Source organism: Mesoplodon mirus (assembly GCF_964341445.2).
Source record: "Mesoplodon mirus genome assembly, chromosome: 3".
NCBI lineage: Eukaryota > Metazoa > Chordata > Mammalia > Artiodactyla > Ziphiidae > Mesoplodon > Mesoplodon mirus.
In genome coordinates, this window is record NC_138978.1 from 32,008,330 (window position 1) to 32,035,486 (window position 27,157).

Sequence of the window (27,157 nt, forward strand, 5' to 3'; positions counted from 1 at the left end):
AGTTTGAATTCTTTGCCACAAATGTCAGACTTTTTTTGCTAGGTTGCATTGGAGACATTGAAAGGTTTCTGCACAAGTCATAGTTCAAACTTGGTTTCAGTTTATAAAATTGAGAGTGAAATGAAAGACTCAAGTTTTTACTGTGAAACATGCAAACGCTTGTTTCTTCAGGTACACTCCAGTGGGTCGCTCCTTTTTCTCACCTCCTGAAGGTTACTACCACCCTCTGGGAGGGGGCAGGGAGGTTTGGTTTGGCTTTCATCAGTCTGTGAGACCTGCCATGTGGAATATGATGCTGAATATTGATGGTAAGATGGAACTCCCTTTACCCTTTACTCTTTTGGCTGGTTTTTTGGTCTTTTCTCTCTCCCTGAAGCTAAGTATCCTTCTCTGTTTGTTAGTATCTGCAACTGCTTTCTACCGGGCTCAGCCTATCATTGAGTTCATGTGTGAGGTTTTAGACATTCAGAACATCAATGAACAGACCAAACCTCTAACAGACTCCCAGCGTGTCAAGTTTACCAAAGAAATCAGAGGTAGGTATTTGCATTACTGTGGTCTTGGAGAGGCAGCTCAGCATGGTGCAAGGAGCACAGTCTTGCAGTCAGACACACCTGGGCTTCCATCCCATTCCTGCCAGTTCTATCATTGGGAGTTTGGGCAAGTTATTTAACCACTGTGAGCCTTAGTTTATTCATGTCTAAGATAAAGATAATGTGTATCTTGTAAGATTGTTGTGAGAATTAAATGCAACTAAGTGTATAAAGCTTCTTTATACAGTAGCACAGTACCTGGCACATGTCAGGAACTTAGTAACTGTTACTTTTACTTACTTGAAAACTTCCATTTTAATAAAATAACACAAGTTCATTTATTCTCAGAATTTCTTTGCTTCTTTACCTGTTGTTAGCTGTCTTCTCTCATTATACCATAAGCTTCATTAGGGCTATCTCCAGACCCAAGAATAAGCACCAAAACATAGTTGATGCTTGATAGATACTTATTGAATGAAGTTATACATCAAAGTAGGTTGCACGTCTTAAGTCATCTGGTTCTAATTTTTTCTGCTTGGCTGAGGCTTTTTTGCCTGTGCATGATGAAATTGTTCCCATATCCTTGCAAGTTTTGTCCTGTACAATGCTATGCCTTTCTGAAGACAACCTTCGAGTATTTTCTTGTCACTGTGATTTTAATTAATACTGCTCTTTTGACTGTTTTGACTTCAGGTCTTAAAGTTGAGGTGACCCACTGTGGACAGATGAAACGAAAATATCGAGTGTGTAATGTGACTAGACGGCCAGCTAGTCATCAGACGTATGTTAACCACATCTAAAATTGTACCATTATATTTTTTGTAACAAAGGAAGCTACTATAATAATTTGAGAAATTGGTATCCCATATTGTAATTTAAAAAATCACCTAGATCTTCACGTTAAAGCACCAAAGCTTTAAAAATGTTTTAAGGGACTTCCCTGGTGGTCCATTGGTTAAGACTCCACGCTTCCACTGCAGGGAGCTCAGGTTCGATCTCTGGTCAAGGAACTAAGATCCTGCATGCCACATGCCACACGCAGCGTGGTCAAAATAATAAAAACTAAAAATAAAAATAAATAAAATAGAAAGCAGCCGCATAGCACAGGGAGATCAGCTCAGTGCTTTGTGAGCACCTGGAGGGGTGGGAGGGAGGGAGACGCAAGAGGGAAGAGATATGGGAACAGATGTATATGTATTACTGATTCACTTTGTTATAAAGCAGAAAATAAAAAAAAAGAAAATGTTTTAAATATTTTTGATAGAAATACTTATAAAACATATTTCATGCCTTTAATTAATTTCACCTCTTTTTTTTTTATAAATGTAATTATGATCCAGCCAGTTTTTCTTTCTCTTTTTTAAAAAATATTTATTTCTCTATTTGGTTGCACCGGGTCTTAGCTGCAGCTCTCCGGCTTCTTTAGTTGCGGCACACGGGCTCCTTGGTTGTGGCCTGTGAACTCTTAGTTGTGGCATGCATGTGGGATCTAGTTCCCTAACCAAGGATTGAACCCGGGCCCCCTGCATTGGGAGCACAGAGTCTTATCCACTGCGCCACCAGGGAAGTCATTTCACCTCTTAAACAGAGTATGCTAAACATAGATCAACTTTTATATAATGATGCAGAGTCATCATTATGAACATCATTTATTATAGTGTTGTAATTCTCAATGCATGGCCTGAAGGATCTATTAAGGCCTGTAAGTCATAAAAGCTGTCATGGGAAGATACATATTGCTTTGTGCTTTATGTGGATTTTTCTCCCCCCTTTTGTAGCTAGCTGTCACTTCTTCCAGCTGTCAGTGTGTATGGTATGCCTCCAGCAGCACATTCATTTATGCTTACGCAATCTCAGTTTTCTAATCACCCAACTTCTAGTCCACTGTGAGCTATACCTAATGAGAAAATATATATTAAAGTGCTTTTTAAATTACCATATATGTAAGTTTTATTCTTGTAATCAAGATCATTAAACTCATGTCTGACATAAATATGAATATTGGCTTTTCTAAGTAAAGAGCATAAACTTAACTATATTAACTTTACATTATTTTCCTCACTCAGAAGACTTTTTCAAACAAGTGTACATCAAAATCACCTGGAGGGCTTTGTTCTAGATAACTGAAATTTTGGGGTGGCTGCTGGATAAATGTAGTATATAAATTCAGTCTGATTTGAATAAATTCTTCAGTATGAACTCATGTACACATCACATGAATTTCTTGAGTTGTAAAGTGATGTTCCATATATTCTTCATGTTATACCATTGACTTCATTCTCTAAGGAAAAAAATGAAGTCACTATTGAGAATTGTAGCATTTGTTTCAAAAAGAACTATCTTTCTCATTATTTAATTATTTCACAGTACCCTGTAAGAATAACTATACTTATAGAACTATATAATCTTTGCATGAAAATTAAAAGCACATAGATTTAAATATCACACAGGTGATCCTCACTGCATTATTACTTTGTGGGCCATTAACAGCTAAGAAAGCAAGATTAAAGTAATTATTGTGCCAAGTGTTTGAGATAATTTGTCCACTGGAAGAGCGAAATCAGGAGAGTCTCTTAAATCATGCTCCCCGGTTTATACCAAATATCTTGACACAGTCTCAAGTTCATGTATCTGGTCTTGTGGCCTCTAAATCCACATATGTTTGTCCTGGTTTGGGGATCTGAAGATGTGGCCCCAGTAACTGTGCTACATTCATTTTATCAAAAGTTATCTTATGTTATCATCTGTGGATGACCCAGGACCTTATTTGAATTTACTCATCTCTAAGAAGCCAGCAAGAGATTGTATTTGTATCTGTAGGTGTTAACTGACCTCTCTAGTAAGTCTGTGTATTTTCTGGTTCTGCGGCTTCTTCTTGATTTAAATTCTTTTTCCATTTTAATTAAAAATGTTCTCATCTTAGCTTCAACAAACAGACATGTAAAATTCCAACAAAATCGCTATCCTGATTAAACCCTAAAATGGCTTAAGTGAAAATGGCCAAATAAAGATTGACCTTTTTTTTAAGTGACTGGTCAAGGTAGAAAATGTTAGTAGGCTTTTGTTTGTTTGCTTATTTGAAAAAAAAAAAAAAAAAAAGAACTTGAAGAAATTTCTAAAAAGACATTCTCTTTTGTAGTTTTCCCTTACAGCTAGAAAATGGGCAAGCAATGGAATGTACAGTAGCTCAATATTTTAAGCAAAAGTATAGTCTGCAACTGAAATACCCCCATCTTCCCTGTCTCCAGGTGGGACAAGAACAAAAGCATACATACTTGCCACTTGAGGTAAGCTAAACTAAATTTTCTTTTGCTAATCTGCCAATCTCTTGAATGTGTTTTTTAAAAAAGAAATGTTCTAAACTAGTGATAGAATTTAATATTAATCTCTAAAATACTTCGGACAGATAACTTCACCATATAACAGAATTTTCATTTTTTTGGAAATGGAAGATGTAAGGTACAGTTCAGCAAAGGCTTAAGATATAGAAGCCCATTACACAAACTAATTCCTCTTTGCCTCTTGGTAGGTTTGTAATATAGTGGCAGGACAACGATGTATAAAGAAGCTCACAGACAATCAGACTTCCACGATGATCAAAGCCACAGCAAGATCTGCTCCTGACAGACAAGAAGAAATCAGTAGACTGGTCAGTAAGGCATGGTCTTTAAGATAAGCTAGCTTTCAGATGGGAAAAAAACAAAAAACAAAAACAAAAACAAAAACAATAGAAAATGCCTGATGGGACACAGTTATTCTTTGGTTTTTATATATGCAGGCTTTCCTGTTCTTTAGGTGAAGAGTAACAGCATGGTGGGCGGACCTGATCCATATCTTAAAGAATTTGGTATTGTTGTCCACAATGAAATGACTGAGCTCACAGGCAGGGTACTTCCAGCACCGATGCTGCAATACGGAGGCCGGGTAAGCTTTTCATTTTATTCAGCAAGCTTCTTCCAACAACCAATCAAAAGGGATGAATCCAGGGTTTTTCCACTACACCACACTGAATTTACTCATAGCTTTGCTCATTACTGCTTTTTGTCTTTTGGCTAATATCAAATAGAGTTTTGTTTATCCCCTCATCAACTTTAAAATGGCCTTAGATTGTAATGTCTTTTCTCTTTTCTTTTGTTTCTTTTTTTGTGTTTTTTTTTTTTTAAAGAATAAAACGGTAGCCACACCCAACCAGGGTGTCTGGGACATGCGAGGAAAGCAGTTTTATGCTGGCATTGAAATTAAAGTTTGGGCAGTTGCTTGTTTTGCGCCTCAGAAACAATGTAGGGAAGATTTACTAAAGTGAGTATCTTCATATTTTCAGCTTAGTAATATCCCTTCCAGATATGAAAATATCATCTTTATGTGAATGTGCTGTGTACACTGGCACTGAATCCCAGACTCCTATAGTGACACCATCTGGCTATAGGAAAAAGACCTTGTTCTTATAGTAAATTGCAGACTTGGGAATTACATTAAGAATCTGACTCAGCTTCCTACATTTAGAGCAGAAATTTGTGACTAACAAGGCTGAAGCAGTGCCGATTGGCAAATTCTTGAGTTCTTAGAGAAGCTTCCTTTGGGGTTAATTGTATCTTTTCAGCTAAGATAAAATAAAAACTAGTTCATTTTTAATCATTACAGTGTACTAGAGAGCTTGTTTTACTGAGGGTCACTGACTAGGATCATTGGTTCACATCTTACAGATGCAGTTATCTATATACAGGAAGTTAGTGAAAAGGGTGGAAAAATCACGACAGGAAAAGGGAACTGGGGTGAAAAGAAAGGAATCCTACAAAACATTGGCAAATGCAGAAAACAAATCATTCTGAAAGCTTTCTACAAATCCAAAATTAAAACTTGACCATGAGTTTTGCTTTTTCTTAAAGTGATGATTTCTTTTGACATTGTTATTGAATCACATCTATTACAAGTTTGAATGTCATCCTAAATATGGTGATTTTGTGACAGTGTGTTTCTGTGTTCTCAGTTGAACACAAGCTTACCCAACTATTCTTGTACCTGGCTTACCAAAATACACGTTACCTGAAATTTTGACCTTGCTTTTTTCTTCACTCTGGAATTACTGACTTGAATGTTTAAAAAATCTTTGAACAGGAATGCTATTCTAGGCCCTGAGGCCCAGCTGAGGCACAATTATTTAAAAATTCAAAATGATAATCTGATAGTTTAATAATACAGAGTCTTCTGCATTATAATTACAGTGATACAACTTCCAGGCTATTTTTGGCAACCAGTTAAAGATGGGTTTTTTTTGTTTGTTTGTTTATTTGTTTCTAAATTTGGCTAAGAATTTACAGAACTGAAAGAAATATCTTAGAGAGAAATAAATGCTAAGAATGTGCCCTGAAATGAAAGCACTGTGCCACCGGTTCTATTTTAACAGGAGTTTCACTGACCAGCTCCGTAAAATCTCTAAGGATGCAGGAATGCCCATCCAGGGTCAGCCATGTTTTTGCAAGTATGCACAAGGTGCAGACAGCGTGGAGCCCATGTTTAAACACCTGAAAATGACATATGTGGGCCTACAGCTAATAGTGGTTATCTTGCCTGGGAAGACACCAGTATATGGTATGGACCCCTTTAATGTTGAATGAGGGATGATTTCAAGTAGTAGTAGCAGTCAGGATAAACTAGGTTATGCTGCAGTCACAATCCCAAACTCTCAGTGGCTCAAAGCAACAAAGTTTTATTTTTTGCTTTTGCTATGTGTCCATTGAGGGTAGACCATGTCATCATATCATTTTCACTCTGGAACCCAATCACTATTTGGAATGTTGCTGGCTCCATGGCAGAGAGAAAAGAGAGCCTGGAGGGTTCTTAACTTCTGCAATTTCTTGGTCACAACCAGCTATATGGCCCACCCAACCTATGTGGGGGAAGTGGGATGGTGGGCAGGAAATGCAGTGGTAATGAGGGTAGTGTCATTTTACCATAGTCCCCAAAACAGGGAGAACTGGAATGTCTGGTGAAAAGCATTTAGGAATATCAGAGTAGGGGGGAGCCTACCACTTCCAGAATAGGAGCTGCTTAGTTTGTATCTCTTATAAGAAGAATGATACAAAGTTCTTTTGACTTATCATCTAAGTAAAGGATTTGGAAACTATGTAGACCAACCATTTGAACTTTATAAAATGCCTTCAACCCTCTCTATATTTGTTTCTTTTGTTAGCTTCTCTTTATCTGTAGTGTTTGGGGGAGGAGGGGAAGGAAGGAAAAAAAATCCCTTAGAATTCAAAGGGCTGGTGTGTGTACTGAGAGGGAGGAGCTGGGGAGATTGATTTCTTTGCCAGACCAGTCCTGTGGGAAAAGGAACCTCAAGGGACTTGAGTGAGTGGTGAGTGGTGGCAGGCTGTGTGGTAGAATAAAGGAAGTGGACTAGCTTCAAAGCCTGCAGGAGGGAAGAAAAGGGTAGGGAGAGAGCCTTCCAAACTCAAAAAAATTGCCCTGGGGGTTTAGCAGATGAAAGGACCACACATGAAAAGCATCTAGCACAACGTACAGTATATAGTAGGCACTTTGTAAATGTTAATGTGTGTGTGGGGGTGTTTCCCTCTACTTTTAGTAATCAGGAGAATATATCAACATTTTTAAATTAATTAATAAACTTATTTTTGTAGCGGAGGTGAAACGTGTTGGAGATACCCTCCTGGGTATGGCTACACAGTGTGTCCAGGTAAAAAATGTAGTGAAGACCTCACCTCAAACCCTTTCCAACCTTTGCCTGAAGATAAATGCAAAGCTCGGAGGAATTAACAACGTGCTTGTACCTCATCAAAGGTAAGATCCTGAACTCTTTTTCCATTTGTTTCTTAAGCTCTAACTTACATAATTTATGATAAAGCACACAAATCTCAAATATACATCTTGGTTACTTTTTCTTATATATGTATGCACTCATGTAACCACCACCCAAGTTAAATATAGAACACATCCAGCACCTCATCAGGCTTCCTCGTGGCCCTTCCCAATAGATAACCCCCAAAGGTTCTGACTGTTCTGACTTCCAGCATCATAGATTAGTTTTGCCTGTTTTTCTTCTGTCCACACCCCGTGGCTTGTGGGATCTTAGTTCCCCCGACCAGGGATTGAACCTGCGCCCTTGGCAGTGAAACCTCAGAGTCCTAACCACTGGCCCGCCAGGGAATTCCCTAGTTTTGCCTGTTTTTGAACTTCATATAAATGGAACCATACAGTATATACTATTTTGTGTCTGTCTTCTTTTGCTGAATATCATGTCTATGAGATTCATTCATGTTGCTGTTTTAAGTAGAAGTTTATTCTTTTTTGTTGTGTATTATTTCATTTTATGATTATACTACAAAATTTTAGATATTCTTATACATTTATTATACAAGTCTTCTACATTTTTGGTGGAATTAAGTACTGTTACTCTTGCAAGAGTGGAATTGCTGACTTATAGAAAATATATGTATTTAGCATTGATAGATACTATCAAATGCAGTAGTCCCCCCTTATCTGCAGTTTCACTTGCCCTGGTTTCAGTTACCTGCAGTCAACCTCTGTCCGAAAATATTAAGTGGAAAAATTCCATAAATAAACAATTCTTCAGTTTTAATTAATTAATTAATTAATTAATTTATTTATTTATTTTTGGCTGAGTTGGGTCTTCGTTGCTGTGCATGGGCTTTCTCTAGTTGCAGCGAGCAGGGGCTACTCTTCATTGTGGTGTGCGGGCTTCTCATTGCGATGGCTTCTCTTGTTGTGGAACACAAGGTCTAGGTGCACGGGCTTCAGTAGTTGTGGCACACGGGCTTCAGTAGTTGTGGCACGCAGGCTCAGTAGTTGTGGCATGTGGGCTCCGTAGTTGTGGCTCGTGAGCTCTAGAGCGCAGGCTCAGTAGTTGTGGCACATGGGCTTGGTTGCTCCGTGGCATGTGGGATCTTCCCGGACCAGGGTTCAAACCCGTGTCCCCTGCACTGGCAGGTGGATTCTTAACCACTGCACCACCAGGGAAGTCCCAATTCTTAGGTTTTAAATTGCGTGCCATTCTGCGTAGCCCGATGAAATCTCAAACTCTCCCTCTCCATCCAGCCCTGGACATGAATTATCCCTTTGTCCAGTGTATTTAAGCTGTTTATGCTACCCATCCATTAGTATAGGAAAGAAAACCAGTAGATATAGGATTTGGTACATCCACTGGGCATCTTGGAACACATCCTCTGCAGATAAGGGGGGACTACTGTAGTTTTCCAAAGTGGTTGTACCAATTTATATTTCCACTGAGAGTTCTAGTTGCTCATTTTCTTGCCAGCACTTGGTGGTATCAGTCCTTTTAATTTTATCCATTTTGGTCGGGGGTAATAGTATCTCATGATAGTTTTAATTTGCAATCCTCTGATGACTAATCATGTTAAGCACATTTTCATATGCATATTGGCCAAGTGAACATCCTCTTTTGTGATGGGCCTGTTCAGTCCTTTGCCCATTTCGTAGATTGGGCGGCTCCTTGTTAACTTGTAGTTTCCTTGTCTGTTGAGATAATATCTGACTTGTCTACTCTACGATGTTTTTATGTGAAATCCTGTATGTGGAAGTGATTTGGGAAGTTAAATTTTGTCTGTGATATTAGTCATTTTCATACTTAAGAAGGTGGATTTGAGTGCCTTACTCTTATACAGTTGTATCACAGTTCTCATTTTTGTCCTTGAATGAAACTTCTAGGTAAATAAATACTTCCTGCAACATTGGTAGATGAGGTATACAGACCATGGGGGAAGTTAACGTAAAGCATGATTTAATTTTACCCCAAACAATGTAACATAGTGGCATAGAGTACAGACCTTTTTGTCAGGCTTCCTGGGTTTGGATTCCAGCTTTATCACTTCCTAACTGTGTAATCTTGAGGAAGTTCCTTATCCTCTTATATCTCACTTTTTAAACCTGGAAATCTGAGATAATAATTGTACTACCCTCATAGAATTGTTGTGAGGACTAAATGAATTCATACGTGTGAAGTACTTAGCACAGTGGTTGGTACATAATATATGTAAGCTGTTATTATGTTCTGTGTATGTATCTTATGTATATACATTTGCTCTTATACCCTACTATGCCAAACCCATGTTGTATGATGATATATAGAGAGAAATACAACCCAGTCTCTGCCCACATGGAACCTCATCTTTAGTACCTATTACATGAGATTTTCAGATTTGGGATGCCTCCTAGATATACTTTAAAAATCAATATTCACAGTCCCAAATCCTACCTTTAAGAATTTACCAGAGAAGTAATACATGCATGATATTTTTCTCCTTAATTCCATAGATAAATTAGTGCCAAATAAATGAATTCATTATTTTAGCAAATATTAGTTGAGTGCCAACTGTGAGCAAGGCAGTGTTTTAGGCACTAGGGATACAACAGTGAACAAGACAAAGCAAAACAAAATTCCTGCCTTCATGGAGCTTACATTCATGTGTGTGTGTGTGTGTGTGTGTGTGTGTGTGTGTGTGTGTGTGTACAATAAATAAAATAAATAAGTAAAATATGTGGTAAAAGTGATAAATATATGGAGAAAATAAAATAGGGAAGGAGATAGACTTTATTCTCTTCCCTAAGTCTCATATATTGGGGGGTTTGTCCCAGTTCCATGTACATTGTGCAGTTCAGTATCCATTGTAGAAATCCCAGGATCCCAAGAAAGCCTGTTCTGGGAAAGTTTTCCCTTTACACATAGAGATTTTGCTAAATTTGGGTTGGGGCCTCTTCTTGACTCTACCCTTCCTACTATTGCAGAAGAACCATGTTGGCTTCTTTAGTCAGTTCAAATATATTGTACTGGGTGGCACAGATACTCAGTGGGCATTAGAGTTCTCTCCCAATGGGCACGTCTTTATTCTCATAAGATTATGCCTGTGATTATGTCTGGTGATCTTGCTAAACAAAAACATTTTCATCCATATGTCTGAGTGGCAATGTCTCCTTAAATCTGAGCAGGCCCTCGGTGTTCCAGCAGCCTGTCATCTTCCTGGGAGCAGATGTCACGCACCCCCCAGCAGGGGATGGGAAGAAGCCTTCCATTGCTGCTGTCGTTGGCAGTATGGACGGCCACCCCAGCCGGTACTGTGCCACTGTTCGGGTGCAGACGTCCCGCCAGGAGATCTCCCAGGAGCTCCTCTATAGTCAGGAGGTAATCCAGGACCTTACTAACATGGTCCGAGAGCTGCTGATCCAGTTCTACAAATCCACACGCTTCAAACCCACTCGGATCATCTATTACCGTGGAGGGGTATCCGAGGGACAGATGAAACAGGTACTCTCTTAATCCCATAGTTACCTTCTGGGGCTTCTAGGTATCTGATGGAGTTTCCTCCCATCTGCCACTCCAAGTAAATCAGATCTGAGAGATGCCTGAGAGATAGGCAAGTTCTCAATTAAACATCATTTTATTTCTAACTCCTAGGTAGCTTGGCCAGAACTAATAGCAATTCGAAAGGCATGTATTAGTTTGGAAGAAGATTACCGGCCGGGAATAACCTATATTGTGGTGCAGAAAAGACATCACACACGACTCTTCTGTGCAGATAAAACAGAGAGGGTAAGAACACATAGGATAAGCTTTATTATCTGATGCAAGTGAATATGTTTTTGGTTTTTTTAAAATATTTATTTATTTTGGCTGTGCCGGGTCTTTGTTGCGGCATGCAGGATCTTCATTGCAGCGTGCGGACTCTTAGTTGCAGCATGGGAACTCTTAGTTGCACACTCATGCAGGATCTAGTTCCCTGTCCAGGAATTGAACCCAGCCCCCCTGCACTGGGAGCGCAGAGTCTTACTGACTGGACCACCAGGGGAGTCCTGTGAATGTGTTTTTGAGTAGGCATACATATAGTTTTTTTTTTTTAAAGCAGAAGTGCCTAATAATAATTTAATAAGCATACTAACTCCAATTGAGCTTAGATGAGCAATTTTGAATGATACAGGTTTCAAGACTGAATATTTCTCTTATGTGACAGCAATACTGGTTTCTAGAGTTTTTAGAGGGAGAAGTTAAAAAAAGCCATGTACACTATGGTGATACAGGAAACCTCCAAAGGGAAGGTTTACTACTTGGACTTTATTACCATTTGCTGTTTTTTGCTACCAGCGCCTAAGGCATGGTTCTAGGGTATAAAGAAGAATTTCTCTTCCAAATGATTTTACATCAGTGCAGGGGATTCTTAGGGTACACACTTTGAATGCTTGTGATGTCACATTTACTGACCATGGACAGGTTAACTTCTCTAAGCCGTAATGTTCTAACTGTAAAGTGTGATAAGAACAATACCTATCTCACAGGGTTGTTGTTAAGGATTAACTTAGTAAATGAATGTTAATTTTGGGTACAATTTCTAGCATTTGATAAAAGGCATTTTGTGTAACCTATTTCTAATCTGACATTAATGTGTAAACTAGGTAAATTTTAGGTACACAGAGTTGGATGACTTTACTTCTATGATCTTTTCTATGACATTACTTCAACTTTTTCAGGCCCTCCCCGATCCACTCCCAGAGAGACCAGTTCTTTCTGTTTCCTGATCTTGTTGTCTTGTGGGTCACTCCCACTGTTTTCTAGTACACGTTTAGTTTGTTTTATTTTTTTAAGGATTAGATTTTTCTTTTTAATTAATTAATTAATTAATTAATATTTGGCTGCGTTGGGTCTTTGTTGCTGCACGCGGGTTTTCTCTAGTTGCGGCGAGCGGGGGATACTCTCCGTTGCAGTGCTTGGGCTTCTCATTGCAGTGGCTTCTCTTGTTGCAGAACACGAGGTCTAGGCGCGCGGGCTTCAGTCGTTGTGGCACGCGGGCTCAGTAGTTGTGGTGCACAGGCTTAGTTGCTCTGCGGCATGTGGGATCTTCCTGGACTAGGGCTCAAACCTGTGTCCCCTGCATTGGCAGGCGGATTCTTAACCACTGCACCACCAGGGAAGTCCCACATGCTTAGTTTCTGTCTCTAATCCAAGGCTGAGCTGTTTCTTCTTGTTTTCTGAATCATTAGAGAACTAAGGTTTTACCCTTGGGCCACAGGTCCACCAATCAGCTCAGGTTCAAAATACTGTCTTCCAAATTGCCAAACTCTGACTTGGTAATACTTCTTAAATTCTGCTAATTCAAATTCTCTGAGCTCTTGACCGAGCTCTGGGCACAAAACATCCTGCCATCCCCTCCTTAATTGCATAGTCACACTCCATCCCACTGTTGACTTGCTATTCATGTAACTTTAGGACCTGGACTATCTTTCTAAACCCCCATGCTATCTCATAGCTTTGTTCTTGACCATCCAGTGTCACTCCTGACCTTTGAAGATTGACAGTCCCAATCCTTGGTCTACTTTGCACCCCTGACACCAACATCTTCAATTCTCTAAACATGCCTCTTGCCAGTCTCCAACTCTGAATTAGTGTACTTGCCCATTTCTTCTGCTTCTAGTCTTGGGCTGATTGAGGTTGCTGAGGAAAAAAGTCATTTATTTAATAATGAACCATAATACAAGTTCTTGACAGCAAATCTCAGCCAGGCCTTTGATGCTGCAGTTTCTTTTCATTTATCGTATTCCGCATAACATCTGTTCTAAACCTTTATACTCTTCTCAAGTCCCCAGCCCCATCCATGAAGCATTCGTTGCCAACTATAGAATAACCTTCTATTTCCTCCAGAAAACAAAATTGAGAAGGCATGAATTTTCTCGGCTTCCTCCCCTTTACTTTCAAATTTAGCTAAATCTGTGTTTTCTTATTTTCTTCCTTGAATCTCAGAGGCTAATCTCTCCACCTATGTTTTCTTTCCCTCCACCTATGCTTTTGTTTTTAATGCTTTCTGCCTTCTGTAGAGCCTCACTTCATTAATTATCCTTTTTTTTTCAAAATTTCTGTTTTTCCCATGCCATTGCCTCCCTCTCCTCACCTTTTATAGTTTCTCAACTCTTCCTCAGTCTCCCTCAAAACTTCCCTTCTCCCTCAATCTATCTGCCATTTTTTCTTTCCTCCCTTTCATGACCAAACTTATAGGAAAAAAACACTTGATTTTCTTTTTGTGTCTTCTCACATAATACTTCAGTTCTCTGTTGCCTGACTTTTATTTCACTGACTCCACTGAGGTCGTTCTCTCAATGACTTGCTCATTTTGAATCCAGCAATATCTTGTCAAGTTCCCACACTGACCCCTTTGAAGCACTTATGGATGTTTGCCTTCTTTGGCCTTAGCAATATGATTTTCCAGGCTCACTACCCACCTCTGTAATTAGGCTTTCTTTTTTTTTTTTTTTTTTTTTTTTTGCAGTACGCGGGCCTCTCACTGCTGTGGCCTCTCCCGTTGCGGAGCACAGGCTCCGGATGCGCAGGCCCAGCGGCCACGGCTCACAGGCCCAGCTGCTCCGCGGCATGTGGGATCCTCCCGGACCGGGGCACGAACCCACGTCCCCCGCATCGGCAGGCAGACTCTCAACCACTGCGCCACCAGGGAAACCCTAATTAGGCTTTCTTTGACTCCTCTTCTTCCTCTGTCCATTAAACATTGATGCTTCCTGGCATTTCATATTTCTCTCTTCTCTTCTCAATTTCAACTCCCTTAGTCTCACCTACTTTTCCAGATTCACTTATTTGCTTATAGATTCCTAAATCTGTATTTCCAGCCCCAGATTTTCTGTGCAGCTCCTGATCTGCACTTCTGTCTACCAGTTTACTTAGATGCTCTGTAGGCATTGTATCAGTCAAGATAGACTAGGCTGTGCTGTGGTAACAAAAGACTCCAAAGCCTTAGTGGCTTTACTAAGATTTATTTCTTGTTGACATTACACATTCATTGTGGCACTGCTACAGCTGGGACCTCGCTGTCCTCCCTTTGGAACCTAGGCTGACAGAGAAGCATCTGTCTGGAACTTCACCAGTCATTGTAGTAGAGGGGAAAAAAGATACATGACAAGCCATATGCTGGCTGTTAAAGCTTCTGCCCAGAAGTAGCACATTTCACGCCACATTTTATTAGCCAAAGGAAGTTACATGGCCACTTCTGAGTTAACTGGGTAGGGATGTATAATCCTCCCCCAGGGAGGGGCATGGGAATATTTGGCACCAGTGATACAATCTACCACAGGCATTTCAAGCAAAGCACATCTAAACCTTCTCTTTATTGTTTTCTCCGCATCTAAAAGCTATTCCTCCCCCAATTTTACTATTCTTCTATTGCTTGGCATCACTATATATTAGTCAGCCAAGTGAGAAACTTCAGAGTTGTCTTTAAATTCTTCTCCTCTATTCCTGTCCCCACTTCCCATGTTCAGTGGGTCAAACAATTCTCTGTGTTCTGCCCTGAAATCTCTTGGCTCAACTCTTCCTCTTGTGTGTTCCGTCTGCCCTAGGCAGAACTCTTCAGTATTGCAGGAGGCTCCTAGCAGTCTCCCTGTCTCCATTCCTCCTTCACAAATATATCCTCCACCTACTGTCAGGGCTAGGTTTTTAAAATACAGATCTTATCCTGCCACTCCACTGCTCAAAAATCTTCATGTTACCCCTATTGCCTACCAGATGCTTTCTTATGATGCTCAGTGTTTTCCCATGGTAGCCAAAACACATTTAGTTTGATCTTTCACCATGCCCCCATACACTTTCCATTAGCAATGTGACTATTTCCATTTCCCATATACATTGTGTATTTTTATCCCTGGAATGACCACATCCATCCCACCTTTTTTTCCCCATTATTTTTATAATAAGATATAATATAGACCCAGTAAAATTCACTATTTTTAGCATACTGTTCTGCATGTTTTGAAAAATGCATACAGTTGTGTAAAACTACCACCTTAATATATAGAATGATTCTGTCGCACATAAAAACTCTCTTATGCCCTTTTGTAGTCAGCCCTTTCCCTTACCTACAGCCCCTGACAACCACTGATGTATATTCCATCCCTATAGTTTTGTTTTTCCCAGTATGTCATATGAAAAGAAGTCATAGCCTTTGGTCTGGCTTCTTTTACTTAGCATAATGCATTTGAGATTCATCCACGTTATTGTATGTATCAGTAGTTTGTTCCTTTTTTATTGCTGAGTAGTATTTTGTGATATAGATGAACCACAGTTTGTTTATCCATTCCTGACTGTAAGGGGTATTGGAATGTTTCCATTTTCATTCTATTCCCTCCATCCAACCTGTACTTATCCTATAAGGCATGGCTCAACCATTTCCTCCCACCAGCTTTTCCCAGTGCTTTCCATAAGGCCCTTATTACATTGCATTGCAGTTCATTGCCTGTGACTTTCATGAAGAGCAGGAGGGCAGGTTCTTTAGTTCTCTCTGTGACTCTGTCTCTCATCCCCAACATCTGTTGCAGAGCCTTGCACATGGTGCTCAAGCAATAATTATTGAAATGAACATGCCTAGACCCCCTTTTCCCCAGGGCAGCACCTCTTTAGGTTCTCATCTGTAGATTCCAAGAGATTTTTTTTTTTTTTTTCAGTACGCGGGCCTCTCACTGTTGTGGCCTCTCCCGTTACGGAGCAAAGGCTCCAGACGTGCAGGCTCAGTGGCCATGGCTCACGGGCCCAGCCGCTCCGTGGCATGTGGGATCCTCCCGGACCAGGGCACAAACCCATGTCCCCTGCATTGGCAGGCGGACTCTCAACCAGTGCGCCACCAGGGAAGCCCCCAAGAGATTTTTAAAAAGGGATTCTATGGTCAAATAAGTTTGGGAAATGCTGTATACTCCATCTCCCTCTTAAAGATTATACATTACTAGATAAAAGTTCTGAGAAGTCATACAATAGAAAAGCCTTTCAACTGTGGTTTAACCCTGTATCACTGAAATTTATTTGACCATAAAACACCTAAACACATCCTGCAGAACTAATATCTCTAAAGCATACACTTTGGGAAACAATACTAGAATGATTGTAGCTCAGTTACATTTCCTCTTGTCCAGCTAGGTACCCAAGGTCACATATGAATTTCATGGAATGAGACTTTTCTATACTCATGTATGTTATTATTATATGCATTGGTGCATGATCTTCAGCTGAAGTTAACAATAGTTAGAATGGAGCCAAATAAATTCCCATCAAATTTGTGCCAATATGCTAAATGTACTACCTCGTGTGGAACCCATGTGTACAGCAGAAGTGGATGAAAACTGACCAAATAGCAAGATTTAATTCCTTTTCTTGAAGTTCTCCTCTCTGCTTTTCTAAAAGTTTGATTTTAGAATTTGGCTATAGAAGAATTTTAGAATTTTAAAAGTATCAGAGATCATCACCTAATTTTATGGGTGATTAGATTGAGGCCCAAAGATATTATGCTTTGTTCAAGGTATGTAGTTGCAAGGCTGGGCTTAGAACTGAAACTGTGGTTTTCCTAATTCTCATTTCAATGCACTCTTCCTGATAATGCATGTGCCAGTGAATTCTTTTATTGATCCTGTAAAAGTATTAATTTTGTTGAACCTGGTGAACCAGTTCACAGATTCCTTCATCTTAACTTTTACTGAAAGTTGTAGGTTTTTTTTTTTTTTTACTCCAAATAAGGAATAAAACTGATTTTTTTCCCCCCTAGGAAGCTTATCCATCTTAAATGTCTTTTTTCCCCCTCTGTGAACACACCAAAGTGTCATCTGTAAAATAGATGACAATAATGTAGCCCAAAGCCACAGGTAAAATAATTCTTTGTCTGGATTCCCTTAGAGAAACAGTGGAGTATATTTGAGAAAATATCTAAGGTTGAAATAGTTGGGCTAATGGAAAGTTACAGAAAATTCAACATCTTGAATTAAACTGATTTTCAAGAGTTCACTTAAGAGCAGTATACTAACTTGTTACTAATGGCTTGAGCTCAGTTTAGCACTTTGATGACTAATTATACTTTTTTTTTTTTTTTTTTTTAGGTGGGGAAAAGTGGCAATGTACCAGCAGGCACTACCGTGGATAGCACCATCACACATCCATCTGAGTTTGACTTTTACCTCTGTAGTCATGCAGGAATTCAGGTAATTTGGAAGCTAGTCCAGGTCTTTGATTTGACAGGGAGGTGTTTGCAAATTCAGCAACTAGCTTGAGTAGACTTGTTGTTAAAACACTGTACATAACTTTGTTAATGCTTGTATCCTAGAACTGTTATCTTTTGGTCTAGGTATCTGCTTGTAGGTGTTCTAGGCAGGAATATTTCTGAATTTAAGTAGGTTTCAATTCTCTCAGGTAGTCAACCCATGTCAGAGACATTAATCATAAAACTCTTTCTCCAGGGAACCAGCCGTCCTTCACATTACCAGGTCTTGTGGGATGACAACTGCTTCACCGCAGATGAGCTCCAGCTACTAACTTACCAGCTATGTCATACCTATGTGCGGTGCACACGCTCAGTCTCTATTCCAGCCCCTGCCTATTATGCCCGCCTTGTAGCATTCAGGGCAAGGTATCATCTGGTGGATAAAGATCATGACAGGCAAGTTTCTCAGGCAAATAAAATCTTTCTGTCTGTGTTAGCAGCATATTAAAAAAAATGAGCTACTATAGAAAACTTTTAGGGAGAGTTAAACTTCCTTTTAGGGTTTACATTTCAAGGAGCAAATAAAATTACATGTGCCTTTAAGAGCTGATAATGTGACTTTTGGTCCAAAAATTGCCCAGGCTTGTTCATACTTGTATGATGTGTCTAAAGTCTGCCCCAAAAAGCAGTCTCATTTGAAACTGCCTGTGGATTTCCTATAGAGCCAAATGCATTTCAGTTCTGCTCAGGTCCTAAGCAGCCTGAAAAGGTGTCCAGCCCAGTGCCCTGGCTCCAGTCAGAGCAGTCACAGGCCTGTGGATTCTACTTCATGCAAGGGGGAAGTCCTGACCAGTTCACTTTACTTTCAGAACAGTCTTGGAGAATGTATCAGAGGGAACCTGGGTTTGTGTCGGGAACAGGTGGGGTACCAGCCCATTCTCACCCCCAAATAATGATCTCAGGAGAATCAGACATATTGACCTGATATTGAGCTACTATTAAATAACTAAACAAGCTTTCTGCATTAAAGTTTTTTCCCCAAATGACCATCTGTGAAGTGTAGCAGTTTCTGGGCTCTTCCCCAAGTCCGAATTCAGCTGCTAAATAGTAGACATTCCACTGCAAGTCTATTTCTGTACGGGTTGAAAGTACGCTATTATGGAAAATGCCCAGCTGTGGCTTTGTACCTTCCATTCTGTAATATACATATTCATTCAACACATTTACTAGGTATTGCCTGTGTGCCCAACACTGTACTAGGTACTAAAAACTGTAAGTTGAGGAAGACATGTTTCCTGGGATTTTATGCTTCAGTATGGGATACAATACAGGCAAACATAGAACTGACAATTAGCCCATAGCAGTATAGATGAAAGTGGACATCAGAGGAAAGTCTGTTAGAGATTTCATAGCTGGATGGGTAGGATTTGGCTCTACAAAGAAGAGAAAAGAATTTTCCAGGCAGAGGGAATAATGGACACAAAGAAGAGAAGACAAGTGACATGTTTGAACAATAGCAAGTTTTCTTTGGTTGGAGCATTTGAAAGGGGAATAGCAGGCATGAAGCTGGAAGAATATGTTAGAGCAAGATTACCTTTGTTTAACGTAAAAGGCTAATCCTGGGATAAAATAGATATTACTCAACAGTTAATTGGATGTGAGTGACAGAGAAGAGGATGAAGTAAAAAATGACTAAGATTTTGAGCCTAGATGATAAGGGTAATAATAATTTAAGTAGAGAAGTCAGAAGAGGGATGGTGATTTCCCATTTACTAAGCCTTTTATCACATGGTGCCCTTAAAAGGTATGTTCAGAAGTTGTTACTGTTATCCTAAAAGATCAAGTTCAGAGGAGTTGTTACTTGTCCGGGCTCGTATAGCTAGTGAGGGGAAGACAAGAAAGGCTGGTGGCATAGTAACATTTGCTGAGTATCTGTTACGTTCCAGCACTGTGCTAAGCACATTCATTCATTCATTCATTCATCCATTCAACAAATGGTTATTGAGGCAATGCTATGTGGCAGGCACTAAGGATTTAGTGGTGAGTAAGACAGACAAAGTTGCTGCTTTCTTGGAGGTTACATCCCAGTAGGGAAATACATAATTATCCAAATAATAATCTTTCAAATAAAATAAAAGTAGAGGATTCTGTGCAAGTATATTCCAGGTGGCTCTGACCTGAACTTCAGAATCAGGGAAGATTTCTTTGGGGGAAATGACATTTCACTGAAGCCTAAAGGACAAGTAGGCATTAACCAGACATAACAGACAATGGAAGTCCTTGTGTAGGCACTGCTGAAGATTTGGGTCTTTGCAGACATTATTCTAATTAATTGCAACAGCCATTAAATAAGTTGTATTGCATTTTCAGTTGAGCAAACTGATGTTTAGAGAGACGTTACAAACTATTTAAGGAGCCACACCTTGAGCCCAAGATCTTGAATCTAGTACTATTCATGCTATTTGAAACATGTGGAGTTTGAAGTGGTCTTTTGTTACTCTTGGTTTTTTTGCTTTCTTTTCTTTACAGTGCGGAAGGCAGTCATGTGTCAGGACAGAGCAATGGCCGAGATCCTCAGGCCTTGGCTAAAGCTGTGCAGATCCACCATGATACCCAGCACACGATGTATTTTGCCTGAGAGTCTCAGAAAAAGAACTCAACCGGTTTGGCACCCCATGCAGGCTCAAAATGTTTCAAACGCCTACTGCCTCTAGAGAGAGCCAAGTTGACTTCAGGTGGTCTTCTACCAGCAACTCAGAATAGTTGCACTGAATCTATACTTCGCAGCACTGTCTGATGCATCAACAAAATTGAGCCATTTTCTTAAAGTAATAGATACTCACTGATTATCTTTTCTGATGCACTGGGCTGAATTTTTACCTCATCATGCAAAGGCTACTCAGCCTGAACTTTCTAAAGGACTTTATGAGAAAGGTTTCTATGGACTATTTTGCTAGCTGTGGTGTTCACCGCATCCCTCTAGTCTTACAAGAGAAGCTTATTCCTTTTTTCTGTATTCGTCGAGTGGGGTATATGCATAAATGGGAGAGAAAAACCAAACAATCTACTTCAGTTCAGTGTAACTATTTAATTGTGTGGGTCCATAGGCTTTTTAATGGAGATTTCTGACTTCGCCACTGTAAATGCCTTTAACGAGCATTAATTTTTGAAAGTTTTACAGAGTTTTATTAGTTTTACTACTTTATCTATTGATCTCTACAGACTTGTGCTGGTGCAAGTACAGGCTGCCAGGCAATTGCACTATATTTGGCTGCAGATTCAGACAGGCAGTTCTCTTATTTGGTTGACTTTTGTGAATGTGTAACACATGTAATGCATGTCATGGTGACAGATAACACTGCCATGGTAAAAGTACTCATGTTTCCCCCTCTTTGAAAAAAATTAGCTTTTAGTATTTTTCAGAGTTTTCAAAAGTGCCCATTTTATGCTGCTGTGTGGTCTGTTAGATCTAAATGATTTTTAAACTTTTCTCATAGCAAGTTAACTTTGGCAATAAACATTTTTTAAAGTCCCTCCTCTTCCTCCCCCTGACAGTGTAGTTTTTTAGATGAGATTTCGGTATGATTTTTATCAGCTATTTCTTATAGATCATAATCTGGCAATTTCTGAAACTGGTCAGAAAAGACATATATTTCCATGCCTTTTTAAAGAATTCTTTTTATCTGATTTATAGTCACAGTTGGTGTCCTGTCACTTTGTTTTAAAATAAGCTAGAACCAGGATGCTTCCTTATTGAATAGGCTTTGCCAGTCCTTAAGGTACCTTGAGTGATGCTGCAACTTGCAAAAATGTACCAGCATTTAAAACTTTATTCCCTGGGAATCAAGGTTACTCACACAATTACTTGTAGTGCAAATTTTTTGCTTCTCTTTCAACCTGAAATGTACCTGGTGGGGTTTCCTTCCTTTTATTAAACTAAAACTGCATAGAAAAGGTTGATTTTTCTTAATAGATTCTGGATTCCGTTCACAGGGAGACAGGATTCCTTTCTTGTCCAAACGAAGGGAGTTGATCTAAAGCAAGCATCAGTTAAAATGTGGGGGAAAAGGTATTTTGTATTTAGTGTAGATAATACTTTGTGAATGGACAACAGTTACATAGAGTATTGATAGTTCCAGCCAGTGTTTCCCAGCCCAAATTTTACTGACTTGGAATTCTCTGTCCTGGAACCTCAGGAGTGAGAGCTGAAAGGAGGGATAAAAGGCCCAGATCCACTCCATATGGCTGAGGAAGGTGCTGGGGGAAGAGATAGATGCAGTGTGGTAAAACGGTTTTGCCACCTCTGTCTGGAAACTGCTGGTGGGGGAAACACTGGATCTAACGGTGAAGGATGTTGCTTGAACTCATTAGCCGGTCCAAATCTCTTAAACTAGCCTTCTCAAAATCCCAGCAATATAAAGCACTGTTTTTCTTCAGTCTTTTAAACAAGCTTGTAAATACATTAAAGTTTACATTTCCATGTGCTGTTGATCAGCGGCACCACCAGTGTTTGCTGAGACTGGTCTCTGAGAGTTTTATAATGTATATGGAGTCCTAAAGCTCATTAAGATACAAGTGCAGACGTCCTTGTTCTCTTCATAGAGTGGGATGAAAGCAAGCTCTGTAATTGAGGCACAGCACAGGCAGGAGTGAAGAAGATGGCAGATGTTAATTTCTTAAGATTTTCCTTTTTTGCAAATACCTCACTTGGACACTACAAATCAGGACACGTTGGTGAGGGCCTGGCTGCTGCTTTTTATTCACACTTGTTCAGGGAGAGCACAGAAAATACCCTTCAGCTTGGCCACCCTGGATACAAGAGGAGGAAAAACGGAAGTTTTCTCTAGGAAAAGGATGACTTGCTGGAGTCCAGGATGTGAAGAACTCTTGGTGGCCGGCTGGCTGGCCAGAGGGCACCCCACCTGCACTTGAGTGCCTCGGACTTGCTTGTTAATGCACAGAAGAAGCATCACTTCTCACCATCTCCTGGCATGTATGGAGCAGGGAGCAAGGCGGAGTGCCAGGAAGCCCTGACGTGCTTGCAGATGGGCTATACACTCGACCTTGAACTGTATAGCTTGTAAGACCTCAGTCAGTCCTAGTACGCTGGGGCAAATCAGTGTAGTGGTGGAGGAAAAGCCGGGAGGCCTATTTTTATAGGAAAACAGTACCTTTGAGGGTGTAATGCTGCCGTTTTGGACAAAAGGAAAGAAATCTAGAAGTATTAGGATTGTTGGAAAAAACTTGCTGAGTGGTGGATCTTTAAGAGATAATTACTGCAGAATCCGAGTTGCAGCAATACTTACTGCAAGCAGGTCTGAATGCATAGTTTTAATTTGGCTTGACAATTTGAACACGTTAACCCCTTGGGACTGATGGAATCATTATGCATGTGTCAATCAATGGGAGGTGTGCATTCTCTAGAAGTAGGTGTAGGCTGTTTGGTTTTTTTTTAATGCAGCCTGTTCAGGCACTGTCACGTGGTGTGAAAGATTTAAACGTAGCAGTGCTAAAGAGTTAACAGTTTTGGGATAAGGCACGGGGACATTAAAAGAGTGGTGAAGATCCAAATGTTGAACCAATTATGTTTTGTTGTTGTTGTTAGCTGTAGAGTGAACTAGCTGCCCAGCAGTCTGGGCAGGCAGAACCTATTCATTCTTACTGTAAATTCTATTTGCTGCTTCCAAAGGTGATGATTTACAAGCAGACATATTCTATATGGTCTGTATTTTAGGATCTGGTGCCCAGCCTATATCAGAGCTTACCTACCTGGCTCAGCTACCTACCCTTCCTGTGGGAAAAGGTAATCCACTGTTTAACCAGGCTCACCCTCTCCGCCCTGCCCTAGCAACCCTTTGTGGATGTGCTGTAAGATTTTCTTGCTCAATAGCAAGGTGGTAGCTCTGCTTTCATTTTAAGAAAGTGGAGGCTGAGGGCATTGTATCAATACTGCTTCAACTCCAAGGATTTTTCCTTGTAAAATTAAAGGGAAGGGCTTCCCTGGTGGCGCAGTGGTTGAGGGTCCGCCTGCCGATGCAGGGGACGCGGGTTCGTGCCCCAGTCCGGGGGGATCCTGCATGCCGCAGAGCGGCTGGGCCCGTGGGCCATGACCGCTGGGCCTGCGCGTCCGGAGCCTGTGCTCTGCTACGGGAGGGGCCGCAGCGGTGGGAGGCCCGCGTACCACAAGAAAAAAAAAAAAAAAAAATTAAAGGGAAGATCTTGTTATCGATTAACCATTTTCTTACCCCTTGCTATTGACATATTCATGCTCTTTCTGTGTCTAGTAGCTGAAAAATGTTTGCATTTGTTCATTTGACTAATGGTGTCATTTTTGTTTCTATATTGTTAGGCCTGTGATGTTCTAAAATGTATTTTATTAAATTTGGACTGGATGTATGTCTCTAGCAATACGAGGTACTTTCTAAACTTTTAAGGGAGGGGTGGTATTCCCGAGTTGAGATAAGATGATGGTTGTTTAAATTTTGCAATTTTTTTTGGCCTGCAGGGATATTTTGTGTTCATGTGTCCATAAAAGAATAAATTGGCATTCTTGTGCCAAACATTGTTTTTCTTGTCAATTGTCTAATAAATATAGCGTATACTGTAATAGCAATACACATGGTTACTTTTTTTTTTTTTTGGCCACACCGCGCAGCTTGTGGGGTCTTTGTTTCTCAACCAGGAATTGAACCCACACCTTCGGCAGTGAAAGCACAGAGTCCTAACCACTGGACCGCCGGGGAATTCCCCATGCTTACTTTTTAAAAACAGTTTCCTCAATATAAGAAATTTGAGAAAGAAGAACAATGAGAAAACTTTGTGTTTTTAACTCCTGGGTCTCCCTATTTTTAGAAATTGTTATTCGGGAAATTTAGAAGAGCTTCTTGCAACATTTCACATGTGAAAACTTAAAGCTTCAGCAGAGTTCTGGGTATAGCTCTTAATAGGGAGATCTATTTCAGTGATGTTCTGAGAAAAATCTGTAGTCTTCAGAGGGCAGTATAGCTACGTACTTTATAAGACTGACTTCTTCAGAGGAAGAGCCGCCCAAATTCACCCATCCTGGGGCTATCCAATCTCAAGTCTTTTGATTCTTACCAGCAAAGCCCTTTTGTTAAGTCATGGCAAGGATAATGCAGAGATTTGCTCAATGTGGCCCTTATACTCAGGGAATTTATAGTTTACCAGAGGAGCAAGTCCTACATACAGCCAACTTTACTACAGGTAATTGTTTTTTCCATCAGTACAGTATCCCCCTCTCCATATTTGTCTATTATCAAACATTTATCATGAACCCAATATATGCCAAGCTCTGCCTAGGTGCTGGGAATACAGAAGAGTAAAAAATTAATTCTCCAAAGAATTCATTCTAATGCGGCATAAGGTGGGGAGGAGGAGGGAGCAAGATTAACATCTGAGTGCCTAATATATGCAGTCACTTTATACTGACATCTTTAATCACAGCCACAGTCCTTTGAGGTTGATGGTGGTATCCCTGTTTTAAAGATGAGGAGTCAAAGTTAGAATTGAAGCCAGGCCTATCTAACTTCATTATACCTGCTACTGAGCATGAAATTATAGGAACTTAAAAAGGGAAACAACAACTTTTGTCATGGGGAGTCAGGAAAGACTACAGAGTCATGAATTTTGGGATAGATCATGAAGCATGAGTCAGACTTTGCCAGGTGGATAAGTGGGGAACAAGGGGATTCTAGACACACTGTTCCCTTACAGTAGATTAGCTATAATTTTTATCTACTCCAATTCTTTCCTTTATTACTTCTTTGGGTGATAGAATCCCTCTTTCTTATGGGAACCCCATTATTTTGTGTGTTTCAAGTGAGTCCAAATGGCCTTCCTCCTACTTCTTCCCCCTCCATTTGTGTCCTGTTCATGTCCATCCATGAATCAGTCCCTGGGGGATGTGTCACATAATGACTCCTGTGTCAGGGAGCGGCTAGCAAGTAGGCAAGTCACAGACAAGGCATGTTCCTCTTCTGTCTCTTTTTCTCTCTCTTGGCTCTGATTTCCTCTATGTTGACTTTATTCTCCAGAAGCTATTGGCAAATCTTTAAGGAGAAGAGGGACAAAATCAGATGGGGAAACTAGCAACTATATTACAAATTGACTGGAGAAGGAAAGAAATTATTTTAGTCTAACAAACATTTTTGGAGCTCCTATTATGTGCTAAGAAATATAAAGATGAAAGACTAGTTCTGGTCATTGAAAGGTTCACTTGTAAACTTGGGGGCCACATATGTAGCAAGGTAGCTTTAAGGGTTAAGTATTATGAGAAATATATACACATAACCATGGGACCACTTAGAGAGGCGCTAACCCAGCTTGGGGAGATCAAGGAAGGCTTCTTAGAAGAAATGACTGAGATGTCTTATAAAGAATAAATAAGAGTTTTATAAATGAACAAGGTGGAAGAAGGCATTCTAAGGATTCTTTTCATGGGCAGAGGCATGGAGGGGAAAACAAAGATCATGACTGGTTGGGATGAATTACAAGTAATTTCAGTACTCTTGGCTTATAAGGGAAGTGGAAATGATAAGGCTGGACCACAGAGGCAAGCACCAGTTCCTGACAGGACAGGACTTGCATGGCATTCTAAGGAGTTTAGAGTTTGTCCACAGGTACAATAGCACAGTCTGGTTTGTGTTACTTAGGCTGTCAGTAGTGTTGTGGGTAGTTTGAAGCTGAAGTTCTGAGAGTTTTACTGTGGTAGCTCAAGCTAAAGATGATGAGGCTTGAACTTGAGCAGTGAGAGTGCAATTGGAGAGAACAAATGAACACGAGATATTCAGAATTTAGAAGAACCAGAACTTGGGGACAGTGGATATAGAAAGTGCCGGGAAGGAAGTAGACTCATTAGGAGGGCTCTCAGGTTTCTGGCTTGGGTAGCTGGGTAGGTAATAGTGCCACTGAGAAAATGAACACAGAAGAAGCAGATTTGTGATTTGTGGGAAGTAAGAATGTGGTGAGTTCAATTTTGGATGGATTTGATTTGAGGGTGGTATATATGGATTGGAGAAAGGGACTTGGAAGCCATCAGTATATATATCTATATATCTAACTATAGCTACGTCTATATCCTATTCATTCTGTCTCTCTGGGGAACCCTGACCAGTACAGGCTGCTCTTACTATCTTCTCTTTGTTTTTGATTTTCAACACTTTAATAGGCCTAGGAATCTTTGTATTTATCCTGCTTAGAACTTTGTCTTATGCATCTTTGTGAAACCAGCACGCAGTGTCTGGCATATAGTAGATGCTCAATAAAGGTTAGCTAATATCATTATTTGAGGAAATTCCCCAACACAAAAGTCAGAGAACAAAACAAACAGTAAACATAACTCAAAGAAAATAGAGACCATGCAAAGGGAGCACAAGAAAACGTCCCCCCCCCAATTTTTTTTTTTTTTTTTTTTGCGGTACGCGGGCCTCTCCCATTGCGGAGCACAGGCTCCGGACGTGCAGGCTCAGCAGCCATGGCTCACGGTCCTAGCTGCTCCGCGGCATGTGGGATCCTCCCGGAACAGGGCACGAACCCATGTCCCCTGCATCGGCAGGTGGACTCTCAACCACTGAGCCACCAGGGAAGCCCCTTTTTTTCTAATTT

At 40.2% G+C, this 27,157-nt stretch overlaps 1 protein-coding gene across 4 annotated transcripts in view; it reads left to right on the forward strand.

Annotated features, from left to right (window-relative positions):
- LOC309800970 (protein argonaute-4) overlaps positions 1-24,098 on the forward strand; it is a 39,266-nt gene extending 15,168 nt beyond the window's left edge. For 2 of the 4 annotated variants that reach the window (XM_082615308.1, XM_082615310.1), the window contains 14 exons: positions 172-308; positions 402-536; positions 1,227-1,314; positions 3,673-3,820; positions 4,063-4,182; positions 4,329-4,457; positions 4,699-4,832; positions 5,938-6,122; positions 7,172-7,331; positions 10,512-10,830; positions 10,981-11,115; positions 17,433-17,534; positions 17,790-17,989; positions 20,063-24,098. In XM_082615308.1, the coding sequence (XP_082471434.1) occupies positions 172-308; positions 402-536; positions 1,227-1,314; positions 3,673-3,820; positions 4,063-4,182; positions 4,329-4,457; positions 4,699-4,832; positions 5,938-6,122; positions 7,172-7,331; positions 10,512-10,830; positions 10,981-11,115; positions 17,433-17,534; positions 17,790-17,989; positions 20,063-20,171 (2,101 nt within the window). In that variant the 3' untranslated portion in view covers positions 20,172-24,098. The remainder of the gene's footprint in view (positions 1-171; positions 309-401; positions 537-1,226; positions 1,315-3,672; positions 3,821-4,062; positions 4,183-4,328; positions 4,458-4,698; positions 4,833-5,937; positions 6,123-7,171; positions 7,332-10,511; positions 10,831-10,980; positions 11,116-17,432; positions 17,535-17,789; positions 17,990-20,062) is intronic. The other 2 variants (XR_014293516.1, XM_082615309.1) reach the window with 2 other exon arrangements.
- Positions 24,099-27,157: the final 3,059 nt, after the last annotated feature.